Source organism: Penaeus japonicus, unplaced genomic scaffold (assembly GCF_977035675.1).
Source record: "Penaeus japonicus unplaced genomic scaffold, GWHDUDI00000001_assembly GWHDUDI00000001, whole genome shotgun sequence".
In the NCBI taxonomy this organism is placed as follows: Eukaryota; Metazoa; Arthropoda; class Malacostraca; order Decapoda; family Penaeidae; genus Penaeus; species Penaeus japonicus.
This window is the reverse complement of record NW_028234403.1, coordinates 2,326,973-2,341,972: the sequence shown is the minus strand read 5'-3', so window position 1 is coordinate 2,341,972 and position 15,000 is coordinate 2,326,973. Positions and strand designations below refer to the sequence as shown.

Below are 15,000 nucleotides of genomic sequence, written 5' to 3'. Positions count from 1 at the left end.
CTCTCCCCCTCTCTCCCCCTCTTCTCCACCTCCCCCCCCCCCATCCCTTACCTTCCTCCCTTTCTCCTCCCCCCTTCCCCCACTCCCCTTCTCTCCCTTTCTCTTTCTCTCTCACGAACGCACTGACAAATTATAACACATAACCGCAAAGCGATACACATTTTCGTAGCTTTTCAGTGCCATGATAACACTCTCGCCTTTCCCTTGTTTTTTCCGCATTGACCAAGTATCGCCACCTTTTTAACCGGAAAAAAATAATTCGTTGCTTTGCACAGATTGGTCTCGTAAATATGTTGTTTTATTTACGTCGTATGAGCATCTTGTGTTTCATTTTGATGTTTTTTTATTTATTGGTGAATGTATTGATAGATGGACTCTCACTTTGCCTCTTCTCGCTTCTCTCTCTCTCTCTCTCTATGTATTTATTTCTCTCTCTTTCTTTCTTTCTTTATTTATTTCTCTCTCTCTCTCTCTCTCTCTCTCTCTCTCTCTCTCTCTCTCTCTCTCTCTCTCTCTCTCTCACTCTTCTCTCTCTCTCTCTCTCTCTCTCTCTCTCTCTCTCTCTCTCTCTCTCTCTCTCTCTCTCTCTCTCTCTCTCTCTCTCCCTCCCTTCTCCTCCCTCCCTCCCTCCCTCTCAACCTCTCCCTCCCCTCCCTCCCCTCCCCCTTCCCCTTCCCCCTTCCCCCTCCCCCTTCCCTCCTCCTCTCCTTCCCTCCCTTTCCCTCCCTTTTGTAACTGTAATCGTATGATTCAGCTGTTCCCAATTCTGCAAATAGTTCGCTTTCACCGCGCGTTTCATTGCTTGTTACAGCGTACGTATTGGACATAGAGGTATCAGAGTGGATAAGTAGGCGGTCGTACTATAAAGCTATTACGAGGAAAAGAGGACCCACTATTCCGGGCGGATTAGAGGCTGTGTGTCGGTTAAACAGATTATTGTTTTATTATAAATGAGTAAGTTACTTTAGCTTTATTTTGGGGGTAGATTTTCTCCTCTGCTCCTCCTTTTTATCTGACGGTATTGATACACATCGACAGGGGAAGAAAAGTGTTATGAGACGATTAATTACGGAATCGACTGGCGTTGCGATATGAGTATGACCTCTGTGTTGTCGTGTGAAATTTCGCCGCAGCTGGACTTTCGAGGAGGAGCAGCCTACGCTTGCCTCCCTATGGCGTGAAGTATGAGTTACTCGCCCACGTTCCTTGTGTTTCCCGAGTGTCACAGAGGAAGGACAGCCTTTGACCGTCCGCAGCATCATCCCCACGCCCCAGCGAGCTGCCTGTGTTTGCACGACAAACACGGAGGCTTAGAAATCCGTGACGCCTTTGTTGGCGGGTTCAAAGGAAGCAGCGAAGAGGTCCATGCCGAAGGGAACGGTAACGGGGTTAGTTACCGCTTCAGTGAAAAGCCGCAGCCGCGGTCACGCCACCAGCCGAGACATTTCCTCGACGTGACCGAACGGCAGGACCGAAGAGGGATTCTGCATCGGCTCTTCGACTGCAGGAGGGAAAAGGAGGCGGGGCCGAAGCATCGTCGGCCTGTGGAAAGGGACGCGCGGCTGCGAGGACAGGACAGGGAGGGCGACGCGGCCTGCATCTGCCTGTGCGACCCGCCCTCTGCCAAGAGGCCCTTCACCCTCGTCGACGCCACCATCGCGCCGCCCGCGTCGTTCGCCGAGCCATCCTGGCCGACTGTGCCAGGCTGGGCAGCGGTGCCAAACTCCCCCACAGTGCCATTCTGGACCGGAATGCCAGGTTCTCCGATAGTACCTGGCTGGGCGCGTACGCGCCCGGTGCCAGAGGGCGCCGAGATGGAGAGAAGAAACAGGGAAGTCCGGGAAGTCCTCACCCAGAGGGAGAGCCGCAGCAACGGCCGCCCGACAGAGCAGACCGCTCCTTACGAGGGCTCTCGCAGCGGCCGGCGGCCTTGCCTGGTCCGACGCTCGTCCGACCTCGCGTGCAGACTCGAGGCCGCGAGTCCGGTCGGCAGCCTGTCCTGCAACGTGACGCCCACTCGCGGCATGAAGAAATTCCGCAGCCGCCTCAACGTGTGCAGGGGCGCGGGTGTTGCGGATGCTTACGACAGGAAGAGCATCTTGAGGAGTATGCCAAACCTGGACAAGATCTTAGGACACGAGGACAACCTGGAAAGGAAGAGCACACGTGGGGCCGCGATGTTTATCTCCTTCGACAATGACTCCCTCAATAATAATAACAACAGCAGGAACAGTAACAACAACAACAACAAGAACAACAATAACAACCATCTCAACAATAACGTGGATTGCTCGTGGCAAGGTAAGACTCCGGAGCGCCGAAAGTGCCGGTATTGCACATCATGAGACCCACCCTCTGCACGGAGCACGGCGTTGCTCGTCTTGCATGCTTTAGGGGAATGTTAGGCGGGGCACTGTGCTGCCTCCCTCCGCCCATGGCGAGAATAGGGAACTCGGAGTGCATGAACACTTCAGTGAATGAACATCGCTGAATGCACCGTCGCGCGTGGCTGCACATCATAGTTTCGGGATCAGCTGGTTCCTGGCGGTGCAGTACTGGGTGAAGCTGTATCATGCAGTGACGTGCACCCTCTTGCACTGTGTTGTGCTCCCTCTCGTGTAGTGGTATCCTAGCATGTATCCAGTGCGATCGCCCATAGTGTGACTTTTGCAGTGCTTCTTTTAGCAAGTAGGTTAATATTCACACCACAGAACTGAACTGTCGACATTACGGTAACTATCTGCAGAGAGACTTGCGCAAAGGCAGTGTTGTGGCCAGCTGACCTCGGCGTCTTGTGCTGCCAGAGACACGCACAGAATCACTTGCATTTTACTCAGGATCAGCTGATGACCGCAACCCGTTGCAAAAAACCGGCGCGAGAAGCCTAAGTCGCGGATGTTTGTTTACAAGCTTGATTAAGGTGGAGGTTGAGCGATAAGATGATAAAGCTTGAGGTTGATTTTTGTTTATTGTATCCCATTATTTTGACTGATTAAGTTAGAGGTTGAGCGTAAGATGATAAAGCTAGAGGTTGATTTTTGTGCAGTGTTTCCCATTATTTTGACTGATTAGGCTAGAGGTTGAAATTAAAATGGTCGAGAGAAAAGACACGACTGGAATTAGAAATCGGATGAAACATGTTGAGCTTCACTAAGTTTATTCGCTTTCTGGTCTTTCAGTTGATCAAGCATTGTGATTCACACCCATCCCTTGGCGCTCTTTCTCTTCCTGTTTTCTTTTTCGTTTACTTTATTTCTCTCGTTGCCCATAAAGCAAGACTAAATTGTAATAGTTATTTCAAATACAGATTACTTACTTTGTCTGTGTGTGATGTGAGTGTGAGTATGAGAATGAGTGTGAGTATGAGTATGAGTATGAGTATGAGTATAAGTATGAGCATGAGTGTGTGTGTGTGTGTGTGTGTGTGTGTGTGTGTGTGTGTGTGTGTGTGTGTGTGTGTGTGTGTGTGTGTGTGTGTGTGTGTGTGTGTGTGTGTATATGTATGTGTACCTGAGTGTCTAAGTGTCTGAGACACAGTGAAAGTAATTGAACTCGAAAAAATGGTACCAAGTCTTGAGCATTAAAGAGGCCTTAATTAAAGAGAGAGTAAAGAACATTAGCCCATTCTTTCCAGTCGTTGGCGGTAACACGCAAACATCCTGTCATACGGACGGCATACGTCGTCTGTCGCATACTCTTTCATTCCAACAATGAAGCAATTTGCTAACCAATAACCATGCTAGGTGGCGGTGGCGGCGGCTTCGGCGGCGGCGGCGGTGGCGGCGGCCTGGAGACCTATATGTCCAGTGACGCTGAACCGCCGCCATTCCAAGCCGAGTTACACTGCTCCTCGAGTTCCCGTCGTCCAAGGGTGTTCTCAGAGGCCATCCTTCGTGCTTCGAGGAGGAATGATTCGAGTGACAGCTGCATGCTAATCAGGGTTTAGAGGAAGTACCTGAATACGATATTATCTCGGTCCGGTTGAAAGACCCTGAGGTTAACGCATGGATGCGAACGGATGCACACACACATACACTTTCTCGCACGCTCGTACACATTCTTTTTTTTCGGTTTAACATCGACGCTTTTCACTATTTCGGACTCTGGGGGCTAGTTACATGGAAGTTGTTTTTTTGTTTTTTTTCGCGGATAACTGATCAGTTCGTGAGGAGCGTTCGATTTCTTGCAGTGTGTGTGTGTGTGTGTGTGTGTGTGTGTGTGTGTGTGTGTGTGTGTGTGTGTGTGTGTGTGTGTGTGTGTGTGTGTGTGTGTGTGTATGTATGTATGTATGTATGTATTTGTGTGTATGTATGTGTGTGCGTGTGCGTGCGCGTGTGTGTCCACTCCGCTTACTAAGAAACCTGAACGAAAGACGAAGAATATGGTATCCGATCGCTGAGTATTCGAGATGAGGTACCGATGCACCGCGCCTCCAAATGAGCCGAACGACTTCCTGTTCGCCAGCGGTAATTTCGCTTTATTGCGCATTCGTTAATTCGTCTTGCTCTCCTCCTCCCATCCCTCGTGATGACGTTAATGACTGTGTGCTTGCGACGCGCGGAGCAGATGAAGCGGGCGTGAGCTTGAAGGAAAGCGAGAATAATAGAGAAAGGAGCGAGTCAGGACGCATGGCTGAGAATAAGGTAATGGGGGGATTTTCGTTAAATTGTATGTTGCTTCGCCGCGGATTAGACGTGTCTTGTGAAAGTCGGAAGGCAGACTAGAACACATGACTGCACGTACTTGCACGTACTTATAATAGGAATGCACGTATGTATTCGTGAGTGTGTGGTGAGCGTGATCTTTGGGTATGAATGTGAGTACAGTTGTGTAACATTTGTTTTCGAACCGCATATATTTTAGAAATGTTCTACTTTTTATTGTCCGGTTTTCATGTGTTCTTAGTGACGTATGTTTAGGCATTTTAAAATTTTAGACACGTGGTAATGAATATTTCCAAAATATTAACGTCAAAATTCCGTATTGCGATACAGAACCTGGGAAAAACTCCCCCCCCCCGCGCGCCTAGAGGCATGGCGTGTACGTCAACCAGACGGCGTTCCGGGGAAAGGTAATGTTTTCGAAAAAGGTAACGTTTCGCAACGAAAATAATAGCTCATGAGCCGCAGCTCCTTTCGCAGCTTATTTGTGAGATATGACGTCAATTGTTTGTAAATAATTCCTTGTAATGGACTTGTATCAACGGCGACCCTTGCGTTTCTCTCCGGTGGCACCCGAGCATGGCACTGCCTTGGATAGTCACCGATGTGCTCCTTGTTCACCCGAGCCTATCCTCCTCGCGTGTGCCGGGCTGTCTGTCCATAGACCAAGGGAAGAGTTCGGCTCCGTGTCAGCCTCGTGACATCGTGTGTTCGCTCTCGGAACGTGGAAGCCAAAAACATCACGTTGAGCGGAGACTCTGAGTCATATTTTAATCTTGGTTTGTTATGCACAGCGTCGTTTTAATTTTCCTTCAGAAGGGTAGATGGCATCATGATTTCCTTTTCTTTTTGAAGTTTTTTTTTTCAGTTCTCGTTTTTTATTACGGGCGTGTATAGGAATGTCCATCTCTTCTTCTTCTCTCACTTGATGACCTTTTATAACCTTGGCGTAAAAGACCCGAAGGAAATCGATGTTCTTTCGTGAAGTACGGGGTCGGCGAGATGCGCAGATTCGGAAGGAGGTGAGGAGAGCGGATCCCGATGACGACGGAAGAAGAGGGAAGAGAGGTAGAGAGGAATAAGGGAAAGAAAGCCAAAATGAGGAAGGAGAGAGGAAAGGCGATGCGTAGGACAGGTCTCGGGAAAGGAAGAGAGAGAGAGAGAGAGAGAGAGAGAGAGAGAGAGAGAGAGAGAGAGAGAGAGAGAGAGAGAGAGAGAGAGAGAGAGAGAGAGAGAGAGAGAAAGCATACGTAGCTTTGTAGAGCAATAGCGAAAAACAAAAAAATATGAAGGAAAGCCGGACTACCGATCGCCGCGCCCTCCCGACGGCGTTAACGGAGGGGGCGACGTCGGCCAGGCACGCCCGCGGATCGCCTTACAACGAGTCAACACAGGAGCCGCCCGCCGCCTGCTTCCCCCCCCCCCCTCCGCCCCCTACCCACCTCCCTTTTCACTCTCTCCAGGCTAGAACGCCTATATAACGTCTGTTTACAAGTCGTCTGGGGGCTTAACAGCACATCATTCTGGCATAATCTCATGAGGGCATGTGTGGTCGGTTAGTTGTGGAAGTCTGGTGCCGTCGAGCGAGTGTTGTCACCTGCAAATTGTCTCACTTCGGAGTATCAGTTACAGGTGTGCTTGCATAACTTGTTTTTGAAATTTAGATGGGAGAGGGAGAGGGGGAAAGGGGAAAGGGGAAAAGGAGGGGGAGTGGGAGAGAAGGAGTGGGAGAGAGGGAGAGGGAGAGAGGGAGAGGGAGAGAGAGAGGGAGAGGGAGAGAGAGGGAGAGAGAGGGAGAGGTATTGGTATTGGGAAAAAAAGGGAAAAGTTAGTGGGGGATTGGGGGAGGGAGAGGGAGTTGGAGTGGAAAGAATTGAAAAAAAGAAAGAAAGAGAGGGAGAGGCAAAAAGAGAGATATGGGGATTGGTGCAGGGAAAGGAAGTGGAAGTGGAAGGGGATGAGAGAAAAGAAAGAGAGGTAGAGGGAGGGAGAGGGAGGGTGGGTGGGTGGGTGGGTGGGTGGGTGAGTTGGGAGGGAGGGAGGGAGGGAGGGAAGGAAGGTGGGAGGGTGGGTTGGTGGGTGAGAGGGAGGGAGGGGAGGGAGGGAGAGAAAAAAGAGAAATCAGGCAGAAATAGGAATGTTAATTGTACCTAATTCTGTAACTGATAGGGGCCGGGTGTAGTTGGATGTGTTCCAATATGTTTTCAGCGCATATCAGTCGTGTTTTTGGCGCGTGTCCGTTTACAGAAGATGTATGCTGATTTTTTTTAAAGATGCGATGCACTTCAGGCAATGGTTTCGCTGAAGTGGTCTCCAGTGTTAGATCTTGTCTAGTCGTATTTTTAAATTGTGTTTTGTTAAGTTCACACGCACGTGTTTCTTTTAAACTTTCTTACATATGTCTCTCTCTCTCTCTCTCTCTCTCTCTCTCTCTCTCTCTCTCTCTCTCTCTCTCTCTCTCTCTCTCTCTCTCTCTCTCTCTCTCTCTCTCTCTCTCTCTCTATATATCTATATATCTATCTCTATATCTATCTCTATATATATATATATATATATGTATATATATGTATGTATATGTATATACACAAATACATACATACATACATATGTATGTATACATACATACATATATATATATATATATATATATATATATATATATATATATATATATATACAGTACATACATACATGCATATATTTGTATATATATATATATATATATATTTTTTTTTTTTTTTTTTTGACAACACGAAGTTATATTATCAGTCGTGGAAATTTTACTGCTTATCGGATACGAGCGCTGCCAAGTTGGTGAAAAGACCTGTTCGCCGTAGAGAACCGTTACAGGTAATAGCCAAGTGAGAGACAGTCGTAAAGAGCCGTAATGTAATTGTTATTGTAGCGCCGGCGCTCCACCTCTCGCGTGAACGGGTAGTCTGTACTTGTTTCTAAAAATAGGTGGAATTAAAGATGAATTGGGGTACAATAGATTTTTTTTTTCTTTCTATCTTTTTTTCTGCACGTTTGTGGGATTGCCAATTGATGCTTTATTACATTGTTTCACTGAATGGTTGGTATGATGTGGCAATAATATCAGGAATCGGAACACGTGTCCTTGAAGAACCTCTCTGTGTCGTCGAGGCTCAACACTGATGAATAAATCTTGATTATGACTGACCTTGGCAGTTGGAATGGTTTTAAGCTCGGGAACGCTTTTCGATTTCTGTGGCCTAGATCTTTGTTTTCTTCCTTCATTTGCTTATTTTATTTTCTTGATTTTTTTATTCATTTTGTTCGACTGATATACTTTCAAACGTCGGTTCCTGTTTGTGTTTCTGTGAAGCCTCTTGTCTTTCTTTCTTGTGTTCGTCTGTTATTGTGAACGCCGTCGTTCTGCGTTCATTTTATGCATCGTTTTTCATGTAGTGTTCATTTTATGCGCCTCCGTCACCTTTCCTTCCCTCTCCTGTCAATTCTTATTTCTGCTTTCGGTCTAGCGTCACTTTTCCTTTTTTTTTCTTTCCTCTTTTTATCCCCGCAGTCAGTCTATGCGTGTCACCTTCATTCCATCTCTTTTCCCTTTTTTTTTTATTCCCGCGTTCAGCCATTGTATCTGCGTCGCTGTGAAACCCCCTTTCCCTCCATCCTTTCCTTTGCGGATCCACCCAGCGTGTCCGTTGTTCCCTCGTCAGACGGGTTCTTCGTGTTGGGGTTCTCGTCTTACCGTATTGTGGATAGAGTCTCGGCGGTAGTGGTGGCGAGAGCGGATCGGACAGTCGCGGCGACGTTCCTCCCATATACTCTTCGTCGGTCCACGGAGCGGTGCGTGTGTGTGTGCGTGTGTGTGTCGCCCTTCTCGGGGGTTGGTTCCTCGACCTTCGGGATACATGGCACCTCTGCTGTGTCTAAGCATTGTAAGTAAGATTGATTAATTAGCGCGCGGTTGGTTGTCCGTGAGTTTTCAAGCAGGGTTGTTTTGATACTTGGGTTGCCGTTGAGCAGTCTGTGAAGTGAGCTCGAAGGGTTGAGTTTGGTGTGGATTGATTTATTTCGGAATTCCCAAGGACGGGTTTTCCGATCCTTAAATTACTTCCATTTAACTAAGGAGGTAAATTACAGTGTGACATCGGAAGTTCAAACATTTGTCGTGTGTGGAGGTCACCTGTTATGTAATACCCCCACCGTTATGTTAAAAGAAAGGCGGGAACAAAGAGAAAAAAACAACAACAACAAAGAGTAACACGAAGAGGAAATGAGAAAACCGAAAAATGGCAAATCCTCTTCTATCTTTGGTTCGCGTAGCAGTGTTTGTGTTGTGACGCTCCATGGCGCGGTACCTAATCATGTTTGATATTCCTTAAGGGTGCTTACGGTAACAAGATCCGAACTCGATGATCCCGTAGTGTCTCGTAGGAATTCTCGGGGGTCTCTCCGTGACATCTCATATCCGACTTTGACGACTGGGCATACTTGTTGATATTTCCTGAGAACTGTTGGGATGTTGGCGTGTGTTTTTTTTTTATATTATTTTATGGTGTTTATGTAAAAGCCTGACGTTTACGTAAAAGGCATGCACATTATTTTTCAAATACATTATATCCGAAGACTTTCTGTTGCATTCCAAAGTGCCTCTTCGACGCGTCTCGAATACTCTAGAAGTTGTTTCCATTCTTAAGGTTTTCCCAGGCAGCTCGCTGTCACGAATCCCTCGCCATTACCAAATCTGACACTCCCTCCAAATATGCGAGTCCCCGCCGCCATGCTCTGAGAATGTATTGCTGAGGGGAAACGCGTCTCAGCTGCTGCCAAGGTCGTCATGCTGGGTTGGGGTGTCGCTGTTTCGTCGGTCAGCCCCCCTCCCTCTCCCCTACCTCCTCTCTTCTCCTCCCTCTTTCCCCCTCCCCCCTACCTCCCCTCCTCTCCTCCCTCTTTCCCCCTCCCCCCTCCTTCCCCCAACCTCCTCTCCTCCCCTCCCCTCCTCTCCCCCTCCCCTCCCCCTCCCCTTCTCACCCACCCTCATCCACGCAGAAATTGTTTCGTCTTCTTCTTCATCTTCTTCTTCATCTTCTTCTTCATCTTCTTCTTCATCTTCTTCTTCTTCTTCTTATTCTTCTGACCAGATGTTGACGCGGGGTCCTCTTTAGCGCCCTGTTCCGTACGAAGGTCGGGCGGGAACTATCTTCGCCTATGAGCGGTTTCGGTGGTGACCTTCGCAGAGGGCTTGGCGAAGGGCGAGTAGGAACGGCCTGCCTAATAGGTTTTCCTTTATTTCTTTGTTTGACTTATTTCCCGTATTTTGGTTGCTCGTCGATTTGCTGATTTGCCTCGTCGTTAGCCTGTCTGTTTTCTGTTGTCGTTTGTTGTTTCACTTCCAGTTAACTAGCTGAAGGTTTATCTATTGACTCTGTTTACTCATGGAATGTGCCAAAATAGGGAAGGAAAGATGAAATAATGATAATAATAATAAACGTAAAAAAAAGTAGTCTTATATCGCTATTTATAGACTGCGCGCCGGAAGCAATTGTCAAATGTCACGCGATTCCTGTTTTGACCGAAACCTTTTTTCCGTAAATATTGGAGTTCGGTGCCGAGGTTTGGAATCTGTGTTGTTTCCTTCTGTGATTCTTTTTTTTCGTTTTATTTTTTTATTAGTTTTGCGTCTGGTAATGCTTTTTTTGATGTTCGTTTTTTTTCTCTCTCTTTTGTTTGTGATTGTGTTTTTTTTTATTATTGTTTTGTTGCTAACTATCACCACCATCATCACTACCGCTACTACCACCAACACCACCATCATCATCATCATCATCATCATCATCATCATCATCATCATCACCACCACCACCACTACCCCCACCACCATCACCACCACCACCAAAATCATTATGTTTCACCCGTGGCAATAGTTTCTTTAAGTCCAGCGTCAGCAAGACATTGATCTCGTGAACTTTTACGGGGGACCCTTTCGGAATCATAATTTGTTCCGTAACTCATCATCGGTTCTACTTGGACCGCTGAAAAAAACTCTGGTCTTCTCTTGGGCATATTTTGAGTCTTGGTTCCGAGTGGCATTGTTTTTACTCCTTTTTATTCCTTCTTCCTCTCTTTCTTCCTTTCTATTTCTCTTTCCATTTCCCTCTCCCTCTTCCTTTCTCTATCCCTTTTCCTTTCCCTCTCCTTCCTCCTCCAACTCCTCCTCCTCCTCCATCTCCTCCTCCTCCTTCTTCCTCTCCTCCTCCTCCTCCTCCTCCTCCTCCTCCTCTCCCCCCTCTTACTCCTCTCCCCCTCCTCCTCCCCTCCCCCCCCCTCCTCTCCCTTCCCTCCTCTCCTCCCCTCCTCCTCCTCCCTCCTCCTCCCTCCTCCTCCTTCCTCTTCTCTCTCCCTCCTCTTCCTCCTCCCCTCTCCCCTCCTCCCTCTCCCCTCCTCCTCTTCCTCCCCCCTCCTCTTTCCTTTTCCCCTCCCCTCTCCCCCTCCTCCCCTCCCTTCTCCCCCTCCTCCCCTCCCCTCTCCCCCTCCCTCTCCCCTCTCCTCTCCTCTCCCCCTCCTCCTTCCTCCCCCCCCTCCTCTTTCCTCCCCTCCTCCTCCTCCCCCTCCTCCTCCTCTCCCCCCTCCCCTTCCTCCTCCTCTCCCCCCTCCTTTTCCTCCTCCCCCTCCTCTTCCTCCCTCCTCTCCTCCCCCTCCTCCTCTCCCCTCCTCTCTCTCTCCTCATCCTCCCCTCCCCCCTCCTCCCCTCCTCCCCCTCTCCTCCTCTCCCCCCCTCCTCCCTCTTCCTCTCCCCCTCTCCTCCCCTCCCCCTCATCCTCCCCTCCCCCCTATCCTCCCTCCCCCTCTCCCTCCTCCTCCCCTCCCTCCCCCCTCCTCCTCCCCTCCCCCCTCCTCCTCTCCCTCCTCCTCTCCCCCCTCCTCCTTTTCCTCCTCATCCTCCTTTTCCTCCTCCCCTCCTCTTTCCTCCCCTCCTCCTCCTCTCCCGCCTCCCCCGCCTCCCCCCTTCTCCTCCTCTCCCCCTCCTCTCCCCCCTCCTCCCCCCTCCTCCTCCTCTCCCCCCTCCTCCTTTTCCTCCTCATCCTCCTCATCCTCCTTTTCCTCCCCTCCTCCTCTTCCTCCTTATAATAGTCATCACTGCGTTTGTTGTCTTTGTCCATTATTTAGGCTGTAAATAGTCTTTGTAGTTATTTTTATTTATTTTCCCCATTGTCTTCTGTCCCATTGTCTTCGTATTTATTTGTTTGTCTGTTTTCGGTGTTCTTGTGTGTTTTTTTTCAGTCCATTGTTCATCTTATTCGCGTTTTGTGATATTGTCCTTAATGTCAATTTCACTATTTAGCGTTCTTCCTTTGTGTTCGTTTTCTGTTTTCACATTCTTAGCTGGAGATGAAAAGAAAACGGAAAATAACAGGAAAGCTAATTACGTAAAAGTCGAAATTTGTTTGTTTGTTCATTCATAGATCTGTTGTTCTGTGAAGAGTGATATGGAATTACCTACCCAACTATCTACCTACCTACCTACCTATCAACCTACCTACCAACCTACCAACCTATTTACATACCTACCTACCTACTTACCTACTTACCTACCTATCTACCTACCTACCTACTTATCTTCCTTCCTTCATTCATTCATTCATTCCTTCCCTCCCATCTTCCTACCTTCCAACCTTTCTACTTTCTTACTTTCCTACCTTCTCATCTTCCCACTTTGCATATACACTTGTCACTGAGTACCTTTTTATGCCATATATCTATCTGTGCCTTATTTGCGTGATTCATTGACATAGGGTAGTATTATTGTTCATAGTAATATAGGTTATTATTCACATAAGTTTTAACACATTTTAAGACAAACCGTTAATTTCGTAGAGTTATCCACCCTAAAAAAGTCGTTTTCTTCTAATGACCAGAAGATGGCTAGTCGAAGGGTAAACACTTCTAGAACGTAGAAAACGGTGATCCATTCAGAAATATTCTGTAAGAGAGTGTATGATGATACAGCTTGATAGGACAAGAATGCAAATTATATATTATGAAATGTAATTTTTGTATGAACTTTCAATATCATCTTTTTTTTTTTTACTTTTCCAGTTTGCTTGAGTTACTTTTGTATTGATTAGCCTCTACATTCTTAAATTAATAATGTCTTTTCTTTATTTTCCAGGTGAGTGATTTTGTTGTCCAGTATTCTCCAATATTGACGCGCTTGGTAAGTACATCCTCCTCTTCTTTTTACCATCCAAACACGAAACATATATCGATTATTATCTTTCTATCGATTATAAAAGCTATTATTGCGTTATCTTGGATTAAGCAAGAGGTGTAAAGTGAATGTGATATAACGCGATTAAAAGATAAGCAGGGCAAGAGAGTGGTATACAAGGGCATCTCTTCCAAAGGGCAGAAGTGAGGGGGCACTCTTATGTTGCCGTGTGTGGCCTGTTATGAAAGAGCCCGCGGTTATGTGTCTTGTCACTTCACTCGCTCCATAACTGGACACTGGACACCTCTCTGCCTGTGGCCGATTCCGCCATCTCTCCAGCTGTCCAGTGGTTGGGGTAGGGGGAGGGGGGGGGTAGGCGTCACGTCATTATTGTTATCGTTTTAATGATTATTACTATTATTAGTTGTGTCATTTTTATTATTGTCATTAGAATTATTGTTGTTATTTGTGGTATTGTTGTTGTTATTATTTTTATTATTTTTATTATTATTGTTGTTATCATTATTGTTATTATTATTATTATTTCTATTATCATTATCATCATCATCATCATCATCATCATCATCATCATCATCATCATGTTATTTTTGTTATTATTGTTATTATATTATTGTATTATTATTCTGACAATGATTATTTTTTGTTATGATTATTATCATTGCCACTTTTGCTGTTACTGCTGCATGTTATCAGGCTTATCATGGTACCTGATTTATTATCACGATTAGCACCAACTTCGTCTTGACGTGGAACCATGTGTGATAATCTTCATAATCCGCGGAATAGTGACGAAAGATTTATATAAAATAGGATAGAGCGAGAGTAAATAAGGAACAAGAAACCCTTCGTTAGATAGAAATGGACAAAGGAAACCAAGACAAAGGATATCAAAGAAATTAGACGAAAAGTCATCATGGAAGTTTAAACAGAAGAAAAATGAAAGGCGAGTCTTGCTATCTGAGAAATGTTCCCGAAAAAATGGAAAATACTTCTAAAAGAAAATTTTTCTCCCGAAAGAATGGAGGGAAGAGGCCTAACACAGTGCGTGCTTGCTTGCTTCCTTGCTTGCTTGCGTGCTTGTTTTTCTGGCATCGGGATTTGGAAGGAAATAACTACCTGGAATTTCGGAAGGGGATTCGAAAGGAAGTGTAGCCGAGATGAATGCGTTGAGATTATAGGATCTTAAGAGCTTCGGAGGGAGAAGATTTGCCATTTCCCTGACGCTCGAGATTTTTTTTTTTCTTTTTTTTTGGGGGGTGGGGGTGGGGGGAGGGTGGGGGAGTGAGGAGGAGGTGGATGCTGGGGGAGGGGGAGGTGGTGAAGGTGGGTGTGTAGGACTAGCGTAGGAATCGTGAGGGAGGTGGATGCTGATGAGTAGGTGGAGGAGGCGGACGCGTATGAGTAGGTGGAGGAGGTGGACGCGTATGAGTAGGTGGAGGAGGTGGACGCGTATGAGTAGGTGGAGGAGGTGGATGCTTAGGAGAAAGTGGAGCATGTGGAGGAAGTATGCTTAGGAGTAGGTGGAAGAAATGGGCGCGTAGGAGTACGAGTATGAGTTGGATGCCTAGGAGTAAGTGGAGGAGGTGAATCCTTAGGAGAAGGTGGATGAGATGGACACGAAGGATTATGTGGAGGAGGCAGATGCTTAGGAGTTAATAGGAGTAGGCGGAGGCAGTAGGTGGAGATAGAGTAAGGAATGGTCGGGGTTGAGTGCATAGTCGAGCATACCGAGAGCTAAGGAGGAATGCCAGTTTAAAAACAAACAAAGAGAGAGGGGAATGGAGGAGGAAGCGAGAGGTGGAAAAGAAAAGAGCAATTAGGGGAGGAGGAATGTGTAGAGGGAGAGGGAGAGGGAAAGGGAGAGGGAGGGAGAGAGAATGAGAGGGAGAGCGAGAGAAAGAGAGAGAGAGAGAGAGAGAGAGAGAGAGAGAGAGAGAGAGAGAGAGAGAGAGAGAGTTAAGAGAATGAGAGAAAAGAGAAAGAGAGAGCGAAACAAAATTAAGATAGATAGATAGATAGATAGAGAGGGAGAGGGAGAGGGAGAGGGAGAGGGAGAGGGAGAGGGAGAGGGAGGGAGAGGGAGGGAGGGAGGGAGAGAGGGAGAGAGGGAGAGAGGGAGAGAGGGAG

The 15,000-nt window shown here is 47.0% G+C and overlaps 1 protein-coding gene across 10 annotated transcripts in view; it reads left to right on the top strand.

The window, feature by feature from the left end:
• Positions 1–15,000, top strand: part of LOC122257264 (uncharacterized) — a 156,238-nt gene that overhangs the window by 32,407 nt on the left and 108,831 nt on the right. For 6 of the 10 annotated variants that reach the window (XM_086553427.1, XM_086553194.1, XM_086553142.1 and 3 more), the window contains exon 2: positions 1,039–2,301. The exons of the other annotated variants lie outside the window; for them this stretch is intronic. In XM_086553427.1, the coding sequence (XP_086409553.1) occupies positions 1,185–2,301 (1,117 nt within the window). In that variant the 5' untranslated portion in view covers positions 1,039–1,184. The remainder of the gene's footprint in view (positions 1–1,038; positions 2,302–15,000) is intronic. 10 annotated transcript variants of the gene reach the window in all.